Below are 20,406 nucleotides of genomic sequence, written 5' to 3' on the forward strand. Positions count from 1 at the left end.
TCTTTATGTTTGATGCCTGAAATGTGGCAAAAGGTCGCAAAGTTCAAGGGGGACGAATACTTTCGCAAGGCACTGTAACTACTGTGAGCAATTTTAAATGGCAAGTTATGTAAGGGGGAATATTTTGCGGCCGTATTAAGCGGCATCAATTCACTTTTACCAAGATTCAGTTTATACCCTAATAAGTGACCGAAGGATGCGAAAGTGGCAAGGGCAACAGGAACAGAGACAGAAAGGTTGGATGTGTATAATAATAAATCCTCTGCATATAAAGACAGTTTGTGTTCATGTCCATATCTGACTATACCTTTGAGGGAGTTGGAACGAAGTGCTATTGCAAGTGGTTCTATGGCAAGGGCGAACAGTAAGGTACTTAAAGGGCAACCCTGGCGTGTCGATCTTTACAAAGGGAAACAATCTGAGTGTTATTAGTCCTGACAGAGGCTGGAGGGGATGAGTCCAGAAGTCTTGTCCAAGTCATGAATTTTGAGCCAAAGCCAAATTTATTTAGAGTGTAAAAAAGGTATTTCCATTCCACCCGGTCAAACGCTTTCTCCGCATCCGGGGATATAATGGCGACAGAAGGATTATATATAATATTAAATAATCATTGAAGAAAAAGTGTCTATTTTTAATAAATCCTGTTTGATCCGGAAAGATAATTGATGGGAGGACTGTTTCCAGACGTGTTGCCAGAAGTTTGGCTAGAATTTTATAGTCAACATTTAGCAAGCTAATTGGACGGTATGATACACAGTCAAGAGGGTCTTTGTTTTTTTAAGAATAAGACAAATGGTTGCCTGAGTGAGTCTGTGGGAGAGAATCATTTACAAATGCTTCATTGTACATTTCAATTAGAATAGGGGCTATTTTGGAGAAACTATTTGACGTGAGAATTGTCAAGTGTTTGGTTCTTGAGGAGGGGAGCGACTGGCCATTTTGAAGTCAAAGGACGCAGCTAGTGGTCAGGGATGAGTTGGTGAGGGAAGTGAGGAATGGGAGAAGGTTTCCAGAGATGGTCTGGAGAAAGGAGGGGATGGGGTCAACAAGCAGGTACAGAGGAAGAGAGGGTAGAGAGGAGGGAGTGAAAGGATGATCGGTCCTCCGAAGTTTAGTTTTCCTCCATTTACGCTCAGCTGCCCGCAGGCCTGTTCTGTAAGCTCGCAAGGAGTCATTCAGCCACGGAGCAGGAGGGGAGGGCCGGGCTGGCCGGGAGGAAAGGGGACCGTGCTAGTCATAGGTTGCAGAAAGGGAGGAGAGTAGGGTCGAAGAGGCAGAATGAGAAGGGAGAAGGATTTAGCAGGAGGGTGAGATGATAGGATAGAAGAGGAGTGGGGGAGAGGGAGTTCGACGACGCATGACCATCTGGGTAGGGCCTGATTTGGCTAGGGTTGGAGGAGAGGGAGATGGAACAGGAAACCAATATTTTCAGAATACTCTAAAGTCTCAGGATATATAATTAACGTGAAAAATAAATGATAACGGCAATAGGAAAAATAATAACTCTTGATCTACAGGAATCCTTTGTGGACCACAAAAAATAACAAATACTTAGAATGCTTAATAAGTGACAACAAAGAACAAATATATAAAGTTAACTTTATCCCTTAACAATATGATAGCAAATCTAATTAAATGGAACTCTAGTGGGCATAATATTTACCATGTATGATATATTATAAATACCTCACATGTGACTAAGAAATTAGTCCAACTCCATTACTAATGAAATGTATTGTAAGGGAAACAAAAACATGCTATATGTAGGCAGGTAGGCCTTTTTAGAATAATGCAAAACATATTATTGACTTTATCTAGCGACTCATACGATGCCAGCCCGCTGAATGGACGTGTGGAATGGGCGGAAATTGTGCAAGTTACTTCACAATCAAAATTAAATTAGGCATTGCTGAGGTTGATTTTAATTTAGAACAATAGTGTAATGTTTAATTTTGTGTTATGCCTATTTATCAGCGTTGGTGCTCATTTTAATAATTTGACCACACGCCTTGCATGATACATTCTCTTTTTATGTTTTACTTTGTAAAGTCAGCCTGCACAGCCGGCCCATCGAAACTATACCAAAATGAATTTCAAACAAAGTAAGAGTTAGCCTATAGACAAGATTACATTGACAATCTGATGAGTGACAATATTAGGCCTATCAGTTGTCAAATTGTACATGACGAGATGGGTAACCTCTTGTAATTGACAGATGCAGGGAAAGGAGTATCACTTTATCAAATCCTCCTTCAGTCACATGCAGGTAAAACATTTTGATTGCTATATAGTATCTGAAATAGCGCATTCTGCAGTTTATATGACTCTTACTTTTTGTAAATTCAAAATTCAGGAGGTGCAGCTCTTTTTCCAAATGTAATTTTTCCAAGAATATCTGTGCTGTCCATGCTTTCAGCACATGACAACTCACGTGTCAGCATTGCTCTGGCTATTAACCAAAAACTAGTAACATAATAAACGTAAAATTACAATATGCTATATCTTCGATGGATAAAAGGGCGATAGAAACTGATAATGGTGCATGTGACTTCGGTTAAGTTTTGGTTAGCCGCCGATGTCCAAACCAAGTATTTGCTCAATGGCTTTCCATATCAGGGGAAAGATGAAACCAGGCCAGCGGGTGAGCGACTGTCTGAGACTGTGGTTTTGGGATTCGTGGACCCTTACATGGGCAAATCTGACCATGGACAACTTCTTCACATCAATTTCCCTGGCAGACAAGTTGATTGCAAAGAAGCCGAGCCTGCTCGGAACTGTGAACAAACACTGGCGCGAGCTGCCCCCGACTGTGCAAACCAACATACCAGCGGCACTGTACTCCACATCAGTGAAGGAAAGTGGTAAAACAACACTCACCGGTGTACAGATGTCAAGTAAATAAGTGTTTCATCTAGAGATGCACGATATATTGGTGAACATATCGGAATCGGACGATATTAGCTAAAAATACCAACATCAGATGTCTAGTTTAACGCCGATGTTAAAAACCGATGTCAAATCTGACGTGCATACCAATATAACATATGACGTAATGACGCCACGTAAAATTCTGCGCAACACGTACAACACAGCATTCCTAACCTAGCCCACAATGTCTGCTGTGTGGATCGAGCAGTCAACAAGTCGAGCAGTCATTTGAACGAGTAAGAAAATTTCAGCGAGACAACTCAAAGGCGAAATCCATTAAAGCCAAGATAATGGAATTCATTGCCCTTGACAATCAACCGTTCTCTGTCGTGGATGATGTTGGCTTTCGCCGACTGGTTGAGCACCGGTACACACTACCAAGTGTGCTATATTTCAGATGTTGTCCTACCGGATTTACACAGTAATTGCGGCACTGCTATTAGCTTCACTACATACATACCATTGAACGCCGTTTGGGGTTTTGCGTGTCAAAAAAGATACAGTAGACTGTCAAAGCTGTATACAAAAGTCTGCAACAAGCAAACGCCAGCCACGAACGATGTGTTTACAATACCGCGTTGGTAATAAAGCATTATTTGTTCGACCACAACTTCTGGGGTAGCTAGCTTTAGCTTGGTACCTAGCTGCACCAATACAACCAGCCTGAAAACGATGACCAGTAGAAACTGAAGTCATTTTCATTATTCTTAGCAGTGATTTAGGAATTCTTGTGAGTAAGTATTGGCTAGGTTGCCACTTGTTGTTCAGCTATTGAAATTGAACTTTAAAAATAAATAGCTAGCCAACTACTTAACCCTGTTGCCCAAAGCTAACGTTATAAGCAGCCAGCTAGCTTCATCTGGCTCGTGAGGCTCGACCTGGCCGGGTTATGTGTTGTGAAGCTAGCCACAATAAGGATTAGGCACAATAGTGGAATTTGCGGTTTGCCTTCAAAATAAAAGTATGTCATTGACAGTGATGCAAATGAATACAAATAGAATTATGCCATACATTTATTTTGAAGAGTAAACGCAAAGTCCAAAATTTTGCCTAATCCTTATTGTGGCTAGCTTCATACAAATGGGTCAGAGTACCATTAATCAAATAAGAACTGTCTTATAAATTACTGCTGTTTTAGATGACAGCTAGCTACTGAAACAGATTGTCATTTTGCTATGTTTTTGGAAAAGAACATTGTTTGCATCCATGAGCTAGCTAGCTTTTTTATGACCGGCACTGTAGGTGCACGAGACAATTTTACCAGCATCATAGCATACGTATCGATGAATCGTTGTGACATATGAAATACGAGTGATCGTGTAATCAATGTGTAATAATTACGTCATATTCAGGTCCTGATTGGTCAAGAAGCTTATTTGACACGTCAAATAGTATTATTTGACACGCAAAGACCCAAACTGCGTTCCATAGAAATCCTGGATGAGAATGAAATGACTGAACAGAACAATACAGCAAGTGAAATAAATAGGTTTTGATTATGTTTTACCGGTAATGGGGACATACGTAAATGCCAACAAAATAACTTTTTGGTGTGTGTGTGTGACCTTTATTTAACTTAGGCATCCCACCTCGACAACAGCCATTGAAATTGCAGGGCGCCAAATTCAAAACAACAGAAATCCCATAATTAAAATTCCTCAAACATACACCATTTTAAAGATAAACCTCATGTAAATCCAACCACAGTGTCCGATTTTCAAAAAGGCTTTACTGCGACAGCATACCATGCAATTATGTTAGGTCATCACCTAGTCACAGAAAACCATACAGCCATTTTCCAGCCAAAGAGAGGGCTCACAAGTCAGAAATAGAGATTAAATTAATCACTAACCTTTGATCTTCATCAGATGGCAGTCATAGGACTTCATGTTACACAATACATGTATGTTTTCGATGAAGTTCATATTTCTATCCAAAAATCTCAGTTCACATTGGCGCGTTATGTTCAGAAATGCATTGTCTCAAACAAACATCTGGTGAAAGTGCAGAGAGCCACATCAAATTACAGAAATACTCAACATAAACATTCATAAACGAAACAAGTGTTAAACATGCAAATAAAGATAAACTTCTCCTTAATGCAACCGCTGTGTCAGATTTCAAAAGGCTTTACTGCGAAAGCACACTTTGCGATTATGTTAGGTCAGCACCTAGCCACAGAAACCCATACAGCCATTTTCCAGCCAAGGAGAGGGCTCACAAGTCAGAAATAGCATTCAAATTAATCACTTACCTTTGATGATCTTCATCTGGTAGCACTCCCAGCTCTCCATGTTAGACAATAAATGTTTGTTTTGTTCGATAATGTCCCTCTTTATGACCAAAAACCTCCTTTTTGTTCGGGTTTTGTCCAGTAATCGGAATGCTCAAGGCGCGTGCACTAAGTCCAGACAAAAAGTTATTTTAAAGTACAATAAAAGTTAGTAGAAACATGTCACACGATGTTTAAAATCAATCCTCCGGTTGTTTTTGACATAAATAATCAATATTTCAACCAGAGAAAAGCGTTGTCAATAGAAAAAGAGAAACAAGAAAGGCACTTTCCCGATCGGGCGCATGGCTGATGTCTGGAAATTTCCATTGACCACTGATTGAAAGTGCTGTATCTACCTAATTTTTCAGAGTAAAAGCAAGAAACAATGCCTAAAGACTGGCCACGTGTAGAAGAAGCCATAGAGCCCGTGAACTGGGTCCTAAGTCTTTGTATGGTGGTCTACTGGATGTCATAAGGTGAATGCACCAATTTGTAAGTCGCTCTGGATAAGAGCGTCTGCTAAATGACTTAAATGTAAATGTAAATGGATAGGCTTTCAAAATAATAGTACTTCCTGGTTGGATTTTCCTCTGGTTTTCGCCTGCCATACCAGCTCTATTATACTCACAGATATCATTTGAACCGTTTTGGAAACTTGGAAACTCCAAATCTACTAATTATATGCATATCATATCTTCTGAGCCTGAGTAGCAGGCAGTTTCATTTGGACACGCTTTTCATCCAAAGTTCCGAATGCTGCACCCTACCCTAGTGAAGTTAAGAACAAATTCTTATTTACAATTACGCTCAAATCCGGACGACTCTGGGCCAATTGTGCGCCGCCCTATGGGACTCCCAATCGCGGCCGGATGTGATACAACCTGGATTCGAACCAGGGACTGCAGTGACGCCTCTTCCACAGAGATGTAGTGCCTTAGACCACCGCGTCTGTGTGTGTTAACTATTTAACTGTACTTAGAATGCTTAAAAGCCCGCTAAAATGTAAAATATCGGTATCAGGTTTTTTTTGCAAGGAAAATATTGAATATTGGTATCGGCCAAATATGGCATATTGGTGCATCACTAGTTTCATCCTCACCACCATGCTGGATCTGACATGTGAACTTTGTGAGAACCACATGAACGCCAAGAAAGAAGCTACAGATGCCAAGCAGGCTGCCAAGGCAGCAGGTCCTGCTCTCCCTTTCCCCCAAGCACCACAGCTACCGCTCTGGGAAAAATAAGACACAATGTCAAGTCGGCAGGTGCCTATGAAAACTGCAGTGCAGCCAATTTGTTTGTGGGGCTTGTTCACACAAAGCCTTGAAGCTGTGTGATGATTGTGGATCCGAAGCATAAAGAGAAGACGCGATTGAATCATGCGTAAATGCACATGTATAAGGGCACAGTGTCTGTGACAATCAACAAATTACTGTTTTTGTTTCTTGTCATGAATATATTTCCACAAATATTTCTTTATGCAATTAATCCTTTACAATTGTCCATGCCCTGGTGCTTTTGTTTAGAAATACAGCAAGTAAATTCACCTGCGCTCCTGCCTGGTTATAATATTATTATTATTTGTATTCTTTTTTTTCTGCCTTGTCCTTGTACCTGGACATTATTAATTACTATAACTCTTACGAATGAATCTACAAATAAAGTTGATCTAATGGATTACACTAATGTATTTATTGTAAGGGAAACTAAAATGGGCTATAGGCCTATGGTTTTTTTCTAGAATTATACAAACATATCCTTGACTCTATAAACAAGTCAATAAAAAAATGTAGAAAATTATCTCTTTTTCTCTCCCCAATTTCATGATATCCAGTTGGTAGTTACGGTCTTGTCGCATCGCTGCAACTCCCCCACGGACTCGGGAGAGGCGAAGGTCGAGAGCCATGCGTCCTCTGAAACACGACCCTGCCAAGCCGCACTGCTTCATGACTCACTGCTCGCTTAACCCGGATGCCAGCTGCACCAACGTGTCGGCGGAATCATCGTCCAGCTGGCGAACAAAGTCAGCTTGCAGGCGCCCGGCCCACCACAAGGAGTCGCTAGAGCGCGATGGGACAAGGAAATCCCGTACAGCCAAACCTTCTCATAACCCGGGCGATACTGGGCCAATTGTGCGATGCAGTGCCTTAGAACGCTGTGCCACTCGGGAGGCCCCGTGAATATTTATTAATGCAATTAATCCTTTACAATAGTTTATGCACTTTTTATCAATTATTTATTCATCAAGCATGTTTGCGTGCCTTGCATATGCATCTGATGCATATGTTAAAGATGGACACCCGGCAACCTTCTCTAGCGGGTACTTACAGTGCATTCGGAAAGTATTCTGACCGCTTCACTTTTTCCACACTATGTTACAGCCTTATTCTAAAATAGATTTTTTTAAATGTATTCCCCTCATCAATCTACACACAATACCCCATAATTACAAAGCAAAAACGTTTTTATATTTTTATATACAGTATACATTTGTTTTACAAATGTATAAAATAAAAAATAAGAAATGGAAATATCACATTTACATAAGTATTCAGACCCTTTACTCAGTACTTTGTTGAAGCACCTTTGGCATCGATTACAGCGAGCCTTCTTTGGTATGACGCTACAAGCTTGGCACACCTGTATTTGGGGAGTTTCTCCCATTCTTCTCTACAGATCTTCTCAAGCTTTGTCAGGTTGGATGGGGAGTGTCGCTGCACAGCTATTTCCAGGTCTCTCCAGAGATGTTCGATTGGGTTCAAGTCCGGGCTCTGGCTGGGCCACTCGAGCACATTTAGAGACTTGTCCCGATGCCACTCCTGATTTGTCTTGGCTGTGTGCTTAGGGTCGTTGTCTTGTTGGAAGGTGAACCTTTGCCCCAGTCTGAGAACCTGCTCCAGAGTGCTCAGGACTTCATCAAGTGTCTCTGTTCTTTGCTCCGTTCATCTTTCCCTCGATCCTGACTGGTCTCCCAGTCCATGCCGCTGAACAACATTCCCACAGCATGATGCTGTCACCACTATGCTTCAGCGCAGGGATGGTATTTGCCAGGTGTATTCAGGCCAAAGAGTTCAATCTTGGTTTCATCAGACCAGAGAATCTTGTTTCTGAGAGTCCTTTAGGTGCTTCCATCTTGCCAATCTACCAGGCCTAATTAGTGGAGTGCTTCAGAGAACGTTGTCCATCTGGAAGGTCCTCCCATCACCACAGAGGAAATCTGGAGGTCTGTCAGAGTTCTTGGTCACCTCCCCATCCAACCTGACGGAGCTTGAGAAGATCTGCAGAGGAGAATGGGAGAAACTCCCCAAATACAGGTATGCTGTAATCGCTGCCAAAGGTGCTTCAACAAAGTACTGAGTAAAGGGTCTGAATAGGTATGTAAATGTGATGTTTTTGTAATTTTTATATATATACATTTTGAACCCTCCTGGAGTCCAAATACATTAAGGCACTTACATTTACATATAAATCAAAAGAGAACACTTTCTCTCTTTCCTTCCTCGAACAACTCCTCAGAACAACACGGCAGAAGTCTTTGTTTCGGTGACGGTCTTAGTTTTTGCAACGAGACCGCCACTTATAGCTGCCGCTGAGAAAACAGAGACTGAAACACTAAATACCATTTGCCTTACAGAGGTGAAGAGCACACCACCTGGTACTAACTGATGATTGCCTAGGAGAGGAGAAATCACTCCCCCTCCAATACAGCCTCTGATTACGAAAACAACAACAATCACAAATTGCCCTGCCCCTTAATCCTGGTTAATGTGTCAATCATCTGCAATTTATGAGCAGTCAGCAGGTCACACATCAAGTAGGCTACTGGGAAGACAGACTTAAAGTAGATGGCCCTAGCTAGCAAAAAAACAAAAACTATACAGCAGATTAAGACAAAATAAATTATACTTATCACTCCTGGATGTATCAGGAGTCATTTAGTAATAGAATGAAGCACTGCAGTGTACCAACTAATATATGATTTTGCAGATTTTCCTACTTACAAAGCATGTAGAGGTCTGTATTTTTTATCATAGGTACACTTCAACTGTGAGAGACGAAATCTAGAACAAAAGTCCAGAATATCACATTGTATGATTTTTAAGTAATTATTTTGCATTTTATTGCATGACATAAGTCTTTGATACATCAGAAAAGCAGAACTCAATATTTCGTACAGAAACCTTTGTTTGCAATTACAGAGATCATACGTTTCCTGTAGTTCTTGACCAGGTTTGCACACACTGCAGCTGGGATTTTGGCCCATGTCTCCATACAGACCTTCTCCAGATCCTTCAGGTTTCTGGGCTGTAGCTGGGAAATACGGACTTTCAGCTCCCTCCAAAGATTTTCCATTGGGTTCAGGTCTGGAGACTGGCTAGGCCACTCCAGGACTTTGAGATGCTTCTTACGGAGCCACTCCTTAGTTGCCCTGGCTGTGTGTTTCGGGTCGTTGTCATGCTGGAATACCCCGCCACGACCCATCTTCAATGATCTTACTGAGGGAAGGAGGATGTTGGCCAAGATCTCACGATACATGGCCCCATCCATCCTCCCCTCAATACGGTGAAGTCGTCCTGTCCCCTTTGCAGAAAACATCCCCAAAGAATGATGTTTCCACCTCCATGCTTCATGGTTGGGATGGTGTCTTGGGGTTGTACTCATCCTTCTTCCTCCAAACACGGCAAGTGGAGTTTAGACCAAAAGGCTCTATTTTTGTCTCATCAGACCACGTGACCATCTCCCATTCCTCCTCTGGATCATCCAGATGGTCATTGGAAAACTTCAGACGGGCCTGGACATGCGCTGCGGGATTTTAATCCATGACGGCGTAGTGTGTTACTAATGGTTTTCTTTGAGACTGTGGTCCCAACTCTCTTCAGGTCATTGACCAGGTCCTGCCGTGTAGTTCTGAGCTGATCCCTCACCTTCCTCATGATCATTGATGCCCCACAAGGTGAGATCTTGCATGGAGCCCCAGACCGAGGGTGATTGACCGTCATCTTGAACTTCTTCCATCTTCTAATAATTGCGCCAACAGTTGTTGCCTTCTCACCAAGTTGCTTGCCTGTTGTCCTGTAGCCCACAATTGTATCCCTGATGTCCTTCCACAGCTCCCTGGTCTTGGCCATTGTGGAGAGGTTGGAGTCTGTTTGATTGAGTGTGTGGACAGGTGTCTTTTATACAGGTAACGAGTTCAAACAAGTGCAGTAATACAGGTAATGAGTAGAGAACAGGAGGGCTTCTCAAAGAAAAACTAACAGGTCTGTGAGAGACGGAATTCTTACTGGTTGGTAGGTGATCAAATACTTATGTTATGCAATAAAATGCATTACTTAAAAATCATACAATGTGATTTTCTGGATTTTTGTTTTAGATTCCGTCTCTCGCAGTTGAAGTGTACCTATGATAAAAAATTACAGACCACTACATGCTTTGTAAGTAGGAAAACCTGCTAAATCAGCAGTGTATCAAATACTTGTTCTCCCCACTGTATATTGCAAAATTACTGCAGTAAAAAATATATATATTTTAGAAACAGTATTTGTAGCATACTGAAGTTGTACTACAGTTATACTGCACTCTGACTGCAATCTTTTTTTGTAAGGGTCCCTCTGATTGATCAGGTTGATAACAAATCAATAAGTCAAAACAATAAAGCTGTAAGAATTGATTCCCTATCCTGTTTGTGATCGCTATTGCTCATGGATTATTGAGCACTTTAGCACATAGTTAACTGTCGGTCTTCTCTAGCTCTAGTGTGCTTATGATGACACCGTTCTATCAAAGGTTTCTTCTGAAACCCCTTTTCAAGCAGCAGGTGCACTGCCAACACTTAACAAAAAGAAATGGAATGCCTCATGCTGAATGGATACTGTCATCTAGTTAGACCATTCCATCCTCTAGGAGTCTGGATGACAGCATAATTGGGTAATTGATTTTTTTGCACATCCATCATGATTTTTAAATTGGGTTACATCCCTCTGTCTCCTGGTGGAGATATCAGCAGCATCTGATCTGACAGACCTGGTGTGGCGTATTCTAGACTGGAAGCAAAACCTCTACCTAATTCAGTATTACCATGGGTGCCAGGCAGCAGGTGGACTCACAGGCTTCTCAGTGCCAGAGGTTATGTCTACCAAGGAAAAATGGCACCCTAGATAATTGCCTGCCTTTTTATTTAACCTTCTTTCCTCACTCCTTGTGTCCATTACAATTTCATATCAGCATCACATTTGCTTACACTGTTGGACACATTTTTAATAATGAGATTAGTTGTAATGAAATGTTTGCATGTGTTTCAGGAGCATCTTTCCTTAAAGAAGTACATAGTTGACATTGTGACGGACAGCACTGTCTCCTCTGAGAGTGTGAAGGACGGAGAGGAGAAGCAGAAGGCACGCAAGAAGGCAAAGAAGCTCCGCGGACGCATGAACTCCAGGTGATGCATCCATCTGTCCCTCTTCTCTCTCCCCCGCTCTCCCCCCTCGCTCTCCACTCTCTCCTCGCTCTCGCTCCCTCGCTCTCGCTCTCTCGCTCCCTCTCTCTCGCTCTCTCGCTCTCTCGCTCTCTCTCTGTGTCTCTCTGTGTGTGTGTGACACCCTCTCAGGCACAGAGGACAGCGCTGCCTTCGGCGGGGTGCTTTGAGTGACAAGGCGATGGAAGCAGACGTTATGTGCATCACAGCTGTCCACAGAATAACACTGATGAGCTTAATTTATGGCCACTTTCTGTGATTGGGGAAGAAAAATGGGTATCGATCTGAGGCCCTGGCTTTCACCTGTTAAGAGCTCTCCCCCTAATTGCTGCCAGGGTTCTGCCAAAACTGAAGCCGCCTCCAGTGGACAATAGTATGTTAAAGTATGTGTAAACCATGCCTATTTTTCTTTCTCCGGGCTATTGATTTTTAAATGAAGTATCAAAGAAAATCAATAGTAATCAACAAATAGGAGGCAACGCGCCTCTGTCAGATCCCAGACATGGGATCAATCAGTTTAGTAGCCTGTCACAACAAGGGAGGAAGGAAGGGGTTGGGGGGCAGGATAGGGACACGGCAGAGTAGAGAGAAAGTTGTGGGATGAGCTGTTTGTCACGGGACAAGTTGGACTGTGGCGGCCTGGGGGGTGCAGCACCTGAAATGACATATGTCTTATGCGCGTCGTTAGCTCTTACGATCAAACGGTCCTGTTTTGTAGTCACTTTTATTATCAGAATACTCACTCACCTTGTGATGGATCCACTTTGTTATACATTCTATTTTTAGCAGTGCCCACTAACATTTTAACTTAACTCAGCTTCTCAGTATATGTCCAACTTATGTTTTATTTAAAGGGGACTTGTAGAGGGGGCAGAAGTATCCAACATATTAAATATTTAGTACTTTATTCTATATAACTTCGCTTTCAGTGAAGTTTGTCATGAGTGTTTCTGTTCCCTTATGGAGGAGCTTGCTGCTGAGAAAGTGACATGATCTGCCTCTGTTCACCATCCCTAGCCCCATCCCCAGCCCTCTCTCTCTCTCTCTCAGCCCCAGCTCTAACCCTGCTGAGACTAGCACTCAGAGGCACAAGGCTTTTAGAGGTAGTAAATAACACAAAGCCCCAACTAGCATAAAGGTGAGCAGTTCCATCGCTGAGTGGAAATGAGCCGTTTTATTGGAGCATGGCAGGGTGTCGGTAAAATGCAAGAGATGTTTTCATTGGACTCTGAGGCGGGCTTTTATCCCCTCGATCATAAACTGCTGAACACAGTTTAACCCACATTTTGGCGGTTTGGCTGTCTTTTTTTCCTGTAATATTGGGCTGCTTTTCTGATGAAAATATGCGTTGGGATGCGTTCTGAACTTTGAAACATGGATTTGGAAGTGTGTACCTGCTCCTGTAGTGCAAGCCGTTTGGCTGTAGCCCGCTGTGTGTGTTTCCCTTGGCTGGGAACAGAGTCAGTAGTGTGTTAGTGGAGCTCAGAAGGAGGTGGGCACACAAAGAGACCCCTGTGTGGAACCTGGATAAGTCATCACAGCAATACTCCTTTCACCCAGTAGAGGAGCTGAAGGGGTCCATATACACACAATGTTCCTGTGAGATGAGGCCCCAGGGAAACCACTGGAGGTTTCAGGCTCATCAAGGCGACTTGTAGTTAAAACAACCGGTCCATTTGGGTCCAACCCGACTGTTTAGCTGTTTTGCCATAATGGACAGTATATACAGTAACACAGCATCAAACAGTATACATGTAACAATATAAAACTAAATTGGTTACTTTTTGCCTCCAAAGGTAGACATTTTTACAGTGTTGGCTCTCTTTAGTCGGTCAGGGCCAGCCCAGTCCAGATTAATAAAGAGCAGACTGTGATGAATTGATTATTAGTTCTGCATTGTAGATTTGTGCTTTTTCTCTTATAGCTGATTACTAATATTTATAGCCGCAGCCCATTTAGCCGAGCCTGCTGCCGAGCATGATGAATGGCTCAGCAATTGCTCCCCGTTTAACCTGGGTGGGTGTAAACCTGTCAGAGATGAATATTGTAATATTAGGAATGACAAACGGGCCAGGTATAGTTCAAGTTCTGGTGACAGGAAAGCAGCAGCATTTTTTTATTCAGTCGTCTTGGAGGACATGTTAAATAATGTGATAGAATGATGGACCTCCGTCACCCCACTAGCCGTTTAGCTGATCGGTTTACTCAGCATGCCTATAGCATTTAAGGACCCTGACCTTGCCTTCACACCAGGCTCTGAATATCTCGGGGTAATGCCTCTTTGTTAATGCAGTTTATGGTCTGTTCTCACGGTAAACAATCTTTCTGTTTTCATACATTCGGAAAAGACAGTACTAATAGCGTTTCATGTTAGGTTTCTCTCAGCATTGGGAAAATGTATACATCCTTGGTTAATCCAGTAATCTTTGTGGGAATGTACGTACACAACTAGGTTTCACATGGGGGGCCACATTTATCGGAGCTAATAGTCGGAGGGCCAGAACATAATATAATAATAATATATGCCATTTAGCAGACGCTTTTATCCAAAACGACTTAGTCATGTGTGCATACATTCTACGTATGGGTGGTCCCGGGAATCGAACCCACTACCCTGGCGTTACAAGCGCCATGCTCTACCAACTGAGCTACATAATTTGCATATAAAATATTAGCACAATTAATAGGCCTACACAAGAAATTGAACAAAATGTTTGAACACATCTGAATACATCATTTAAATGACAGTAACATAATAATTTTGATCTGATTACACTAATAAAATCCCCAATGTTTCTATTAAGTTCTTATTTTTGTCTATTTTTCTGTGCTGTGATTAGTGGGGAGAAACAGGTCTACGTAGCCTACTGTACGCTATCCTTTTTTTAATGGCAACATTAGTTCAGAACAATTAGCTTTCTAGCAACAGAAAATGTCACTCTCAAAGTAGAACCACCAACAGAGCTGACGTTTCTGATGAAACGGTGGTAGATGTTGGCTAACCCCTTTATGGTGGTTGGGACTGGCCATGACCTGACCACATCTACCTTCCTGTTGTCCATCCACACGACTTGCTGGCTGATTTGGTAGCCTAAGGAGACAGCCCTCTAATGAAGTTAGTACTTCTCAGCCTTGATGAACAGGTGGTTAGCCAGGAGATGTTTCAGGACTGCCTTGAACGTGAGTGATGTGATCCTCCAGGGTAGCCGAGTGGACCAAGATGTAATCGATTTACACGACGACCTGGCATCCGAGCATGTCCCTGAACACCTCGTTAACGATTGCCTGGAACGCTGACGGAGCGCTGGCTAAACCAAATGGCATCACCAAGTACTCATAGTGACCAGACATTGTGCTAAACGCAGTCTTCCACTCATCCCGGATGCAGATGAGATTGTAAGCACTCCGCAGGTCCAGTTTGGTAAAGAACCAGGCCCCGCAGAGCTGTTCGATGGCTGCCGGCACCAAAGGGATAGGGTAATGGTACTTCTTGGTGATTACGTTGAGTCCTCACTATTCATTACATGGATGTAACCCTCCATCCTTTTTGGCCATGAAGAAGTGGACATGCAGATGAAACCTTGTTGAAGCGCCTCTGATGTAATCCTCCATGGCCTGGGTCTCAGCCACCGACAGAGTGTAGATGCGTCTGTGCGGAGGCGCAGACCCTGCCAGCAGTTCGATGGCGGGTCTTGGAAAATACCTCATGCAGGTCCTGGTATACCTCCGGGATGTTGGGCTGAACGGCAACCACAGGACTCTCAACTGACTTGGAACCACAGGGAATGGGGAAGCAGGTCCTCCGGCATTCGGGTGATCAGTCTGTGATTCCCATCCTCGACCATGACCATGGTGGGGTTATGGCGTTTAAGCCAAGGGAGGCCGAGGATGATCTTGTGACCCGGTGCACTGGTGATGAAGAAGGGGATGTTCTCCTGATGAATGGACTCCACGTGAGGGTGAGTGATTGGGTGATGTGTGTGTGATGGTTCCAGATCCTAATGGCCAATTATCAAGGGCTTGAACCGGAAAAGGAGAGTAGAGCGGGTAGGAGATGATGTTAAAGAGGAGGCAAGGGTCTGGTCAATAAAGTTCCCCGTGGCATCGGATCCCACTAAACGCTGTAGACACAGTACATGAGGGACAATCAACTAGTGTGATGGACACCAAAAAGAGTTTAGCAGAAAGTGATGAAGATGGAATACTCACTCCTGCCCTATGAGGTGGAAGATCACGTGACCGTCCCTCTGCTCTTGTGGATCCCGGCGTGGGGAGGTGTAAGACCCCTACCTCCATGGGTTCAGGCTCTGATCCAGAGTGTTCCCTGAGGGAGGGGAAAAGTGATGAGAGTACCGACGCTCCAGTAGTAGGTTATCCAGACGGATGGCCATCCCAATAAGTGTGTCCAAAGTGAGGTTGTCATCTCGACAGGCTAGTTCCGTCTGGACCTCCTTGTGCAGACCTCTTTGGAATAGCGCTCGTTCCATCCGCTGGATGCTGCTACTGTCCAGAAGGTGAGCGTGTACTCGGCAGCTGTCTGGTCCCTCTTGCGTAATTGGAGTAAGCGCTCACCCCACTCTCTGCCCTCCAGGGGATGATCGAAGCTGCATTTGGACAGAGCCATGAGCCCCGCATATGAATCTAGCTCCTCTCCTCTCTCCCAGATGTTTGTGGCCCATTCCAAAGCCTTCCCAGTCATCAGAGAAATAACAGTGGCAACTTTGGAGCTCTCGGTGGTGGGGGCTCCCCTCTGGTATGTAAAGTAGAGTGAGCACTGAAGTAGGAAGCCATGGCATTTTAGATGGGGTGTCGTCATATTTATCTGGGAGGGACAAATAGGCATCGCTGACCTGAGTAGGTTGCTGAATGGGCTGTTGTGCTGGCTCGCTGGGTCGACTGGTTGTCGAGTAAACCTCCGCTAGTTGATGGCAACGCCTCCCGGGTATGTTTGAGACATTGCATACTACGAATAACCTCTCCCATAGCTGTCCCCAGTTGTGCCAGCTGGTCCTGATGTTGACATAGAAGGTATCCCTGCTCGTTGACTGTCTGGGAGATATTTTGTTCTCCTGCTGCTTCCATTGTTTGAGTCAGTATTCTGTAACGAAAACGCTGTGAGTTGATAAGCAGGTGCAGGTGAAATGTTTAATTAAACGACCAACGTAACAGTAGCATATATGCGTTAACACAGGATCAATACTGACTGGGGAAGGAACCTAAGAGAGTGCCAGATATAGGGAGTTAATGGGAGTCCAGGTGTGCGTAATGATGGATCCCAGGACCGGTGGTTAGTATACCGGCAATGTCGAACGCCGGAGGGGAGGAGCGGGAGTAGACGTGACACCGAGACTCCTGATATTAACAGACATCGCCTTTTTTTCTTTAAATTATTGTTTTATGTAGGATGCTACATTTTGGGCTAGCTGTCATTGTAAGTAGGCATAATTAAAACATCCCACTTCTATTAGGCCACATTTCTCTATTGTGAAAGATGCTGTTAAGCCTCAGCCAGTTGCTGTCATTTTATATACGCATCGGTTTAGAAGAAATAAACTCAAATAAAGCCCTCTTCTTGTTTGTAAGGTCAAATTGAAATGAAGATTATTGTTGAAATGAATTACTCGACTGGTGTAGTTTTTCTCCATCTGTTTACTGTCGCCTACATTCGCTATCCTCATGAATGAAGTTAACATGTAACTTTTGCATTATTAGGTGGGGTAACTTCCTTCCTGCATCGCAGGTCTGAGTTTTTTAAAATTATAATAAAGAATTATAATATTCGTCATTAATTTGGGGGGGGGGGCAATAATATTGCTGGCGGGCTCTGGAGCCCTGTGTTTCTGCTCTGGAGCCCTGTGTTTCTGATCATATTACCTTCCATTAACCCATCCAAATCCCTCTACAATACTGTATGATATTACATTTACAAACACAGTTTTTTCACAGAGCACTGTATGGATGTTGGATGTCCTAGCCGTGTCTGAGGCCTGGCTTAGGAAGGCCACCTGAAGTCTCCATCCCAAAGGGGGCAGAGTTGCAATCTACTGCAGAGATAGCCTTTAGTGTTCTCTCATACTATCCAGGTCTGTGCCCAAACAATTTGAGCTTTTAAAAAATCCACCTTTCCAGAAACAAGTCTCTCACCGTTGCCCCTTGTTATAGACCCCCCTCGGCCCCCAGATGTGCCTTGGACACCATATGTGAATTGATCGCCCCCCCCCCCCCATCTATCTTCAGAGTTGATACTGTTAGGTGACCTAAACTGTGACATGCTTAACACCCCAGCCATCCTACAATCTAAGCTAGATGCCCTCAATCTCACGCAAATCATCAAGGAACCTACCAGGTACAACCCCAAATCCGTAAACATGGACACCCTCATAGATATCATCCTGACCAACCTGCCCTCTAAATACACCTCTGCTGTCTTCAACCAGGATCTCAGTGATCACTGCCTCATTGCCTGCGTGTGTACTCGATCCGCTGTCAAACTACCTCCACTCATCACTGTCAAACACTCCCTAAAACACTTCAGCGAGTAGGCCTTTCTAATTGACCTGGCCCAGGTATCCTGGAAGAATATTGACCTCATCCAGTCAATAGAGGATGCCTGGTTGCTCTTCAAAAGTGCTTTCCTCTCCATCTTAAATAATCATGCCCCGTTCAAAAAATGTAGAACTTGGTTCACCCCAGACTTGACTGCACTTGACCGGCACAAAAACATCCTCTGCATTAGCATCGAATAGCCCCCGCAATATGCAACTTTTCAGGGAAGTCAGGATCAATATACTCAGTCAGTTCGGAAAGCTAAGGCTATATTTTTCAAACAGAAATTTGCTTCCTGTAGCACTAATTCCAAAACGTTTTAGGAAACTAAAGTCCATGGAAAATAAGAGTGCTTTCTCCCAGCTGCCCACTGCACTGAGGATAGTCAACACTGTCACCACCAATAAATCTACGATAATCGATCATTTCAATAAGCATTTTTCCGCAGCTGGCCATGCTACCCCTACCCTGTCCAACATCTCGCCACCCCCTGCTGCAACTTCTACTCAGCAAACTGGATGTAGTCTATCACCGTGCCTTGTGCTTTATTACCAAAGCCCTATATACTAACCATCACAGCGACCTGTATGCTCTCTTTGACTGGCCCTCGCTACATATCCGTTGCCAAACCCACTGGCTCCAGGTCATCTATAAGTCTTTGCTTGGTAAAGCTCCATCTTATCTCAGCTCAATGGTCACCATAGCAACACCCACATGCTCCACTGGTCACCATAGCAACACGCACATGCTCCAGCAGATATATTGCACTGGTCATCCCCTAAGCCAACACTTCCTTTGGCCGCCTTTCCTTCCAGTTCTCTGCTGCCAATGACTGGAACGAATTGCAAAAATCTTTGAAGCTGGAGAGATATCTCCCTCTAACTTTAAGCATCAGCTGTTTGAGCAGCTTACCAATCACTGTACCTGTACACACACTCTGTAAATAGCACACCACTACCTCATCCCCATATTATTACTTACCCTCTTGCTCTTTTGCACCCCAGAATCTCTACTTGCACATCATCTTCTGTACATCTGTCACTCCAGTATTAATGCTAAATTGTAATTATTTTTGCCTCTATGGCCTATTTATTGCCTACCTCCCTACACTTACATTTGCACACACTGTACCTAGATTTGTATTATTTTTTATTTATTTTGTGTTATTGACTACATTTGTTTATGTGTAACTCTGGGTTGTTGTTTTTGTCGCACTGCTTTATCTTGGTCAGGTCGCAGTTGTAAATGAGAACTTGTTCTCAACTAGCCTACCTGGTTAAATAAATGTGAAATAAAATAAATAAATAGATGTTAAAACATTTTTATTTACTCCAGGCCAAAAGTTTGCCCTTTAGTTCATGTACTGCCAATGTGCAGTGATTTATTTATTTTAAAGCCATATTAATATTTTTGGAACTGTTACAACTGCTGAAGAAGACATTGATAACGTAGTACAAAGACTAAAAAGTTAAGCACGTGAATTGATCATTTCAATGATGGTATCAAGTTTAAACTCATGCCTTTTTATATGGGAAGGTTGCCCTTGAGAGCAGACATTTCTGATTTGCTCATAGATATTTCTCTGATTGATAAATGTTTGCTGATTTAACCTTAGAAATTGTAAACATTGATAAAACCCCATAGTCAGTTTACCTAAATATTTTGTCTTCACTGAAGTTACACAACCTTTTATTTCAGGGTTTAATTCTGAGCTGGATTGACATTAACGGTGTTTCTAATGACTTGAGCCTTGTTCTGCCAGGACAGATCTGGTCCTCTTCCGGGGCCTGTTAGTTTATCCGCTGCTTTGTGTCTGACCGTAGGACCTTCTTTCTGTCAGCCTGGGATCTATATTAGCTCTTATCTGCTCTAAGATGCTGACTGTCTGACTGACAGACAGATGCTCTGTGTGCTACTAGTAGAGCCTGTCTTCTTTGCCATGTCTGCTGGTCTAATGCCACAGAGACCAGTCCTAATGACCCTGTGAATCTGTGGAGGTCATAGATTCAAAACACTGATGTCTTTGCTACCCGAGTTGGATCATACCATTTACTATTTATTTAACAATATACAGTGCCTTGCGAAAGTATTCGGCCCCCTTGAACTTTGCAACCTTTTGCCACATTTCAGGCTTCAAACATAAAGATATAAAACTGTATTTTTTGTTGTGAAGAATCAACAA

General features: G+C 43.1%; 1 protein-coding gene across 3 annotated transcripts in view; it reads left to right on the top strand.

Annotated features, from left to right (window-relative positions):
• scaper (S-phase cyclin A-associated protein in the ER) overlaps positions 1 to 20,406 on the top strand; it is a 143,588-nt gene that overhangs the window by 74,674 nt on the left and 48,508 nt on the right. For all 3 annotated transcript variants that reach the window (XM_046351197.1, XM_046351206.1, XM_046351216.1), the window contains exon 19: positions 11,506 to 11,642. In XM_046351197.1, the coding sequence (XP_046207153.1) occupies positions 11,506 to 11,642 (137 nt within the window). The remainder of the gene's footprint in view (positions 1 to 11,505; positions 11,643 to 20,406) is intronic.

The sequence above is a fragment of the Oncorhynchus gorbuscha genome, linkage group LG01 (assembly GCF_021184085.1).
Source record: "Oncorhynchus gorbuscha isolate QuinsamMale2020 ecotype Even-year linkage group LG01, OgorEven_v1.0, whole genome shotgun sequence".
NCBI lineage: Eukaryota > Metazoa > Chordata > Actinopteri > Salmoniformes > Salmonidae > Oncorhynchus > Oncorhynchus gorbuscha.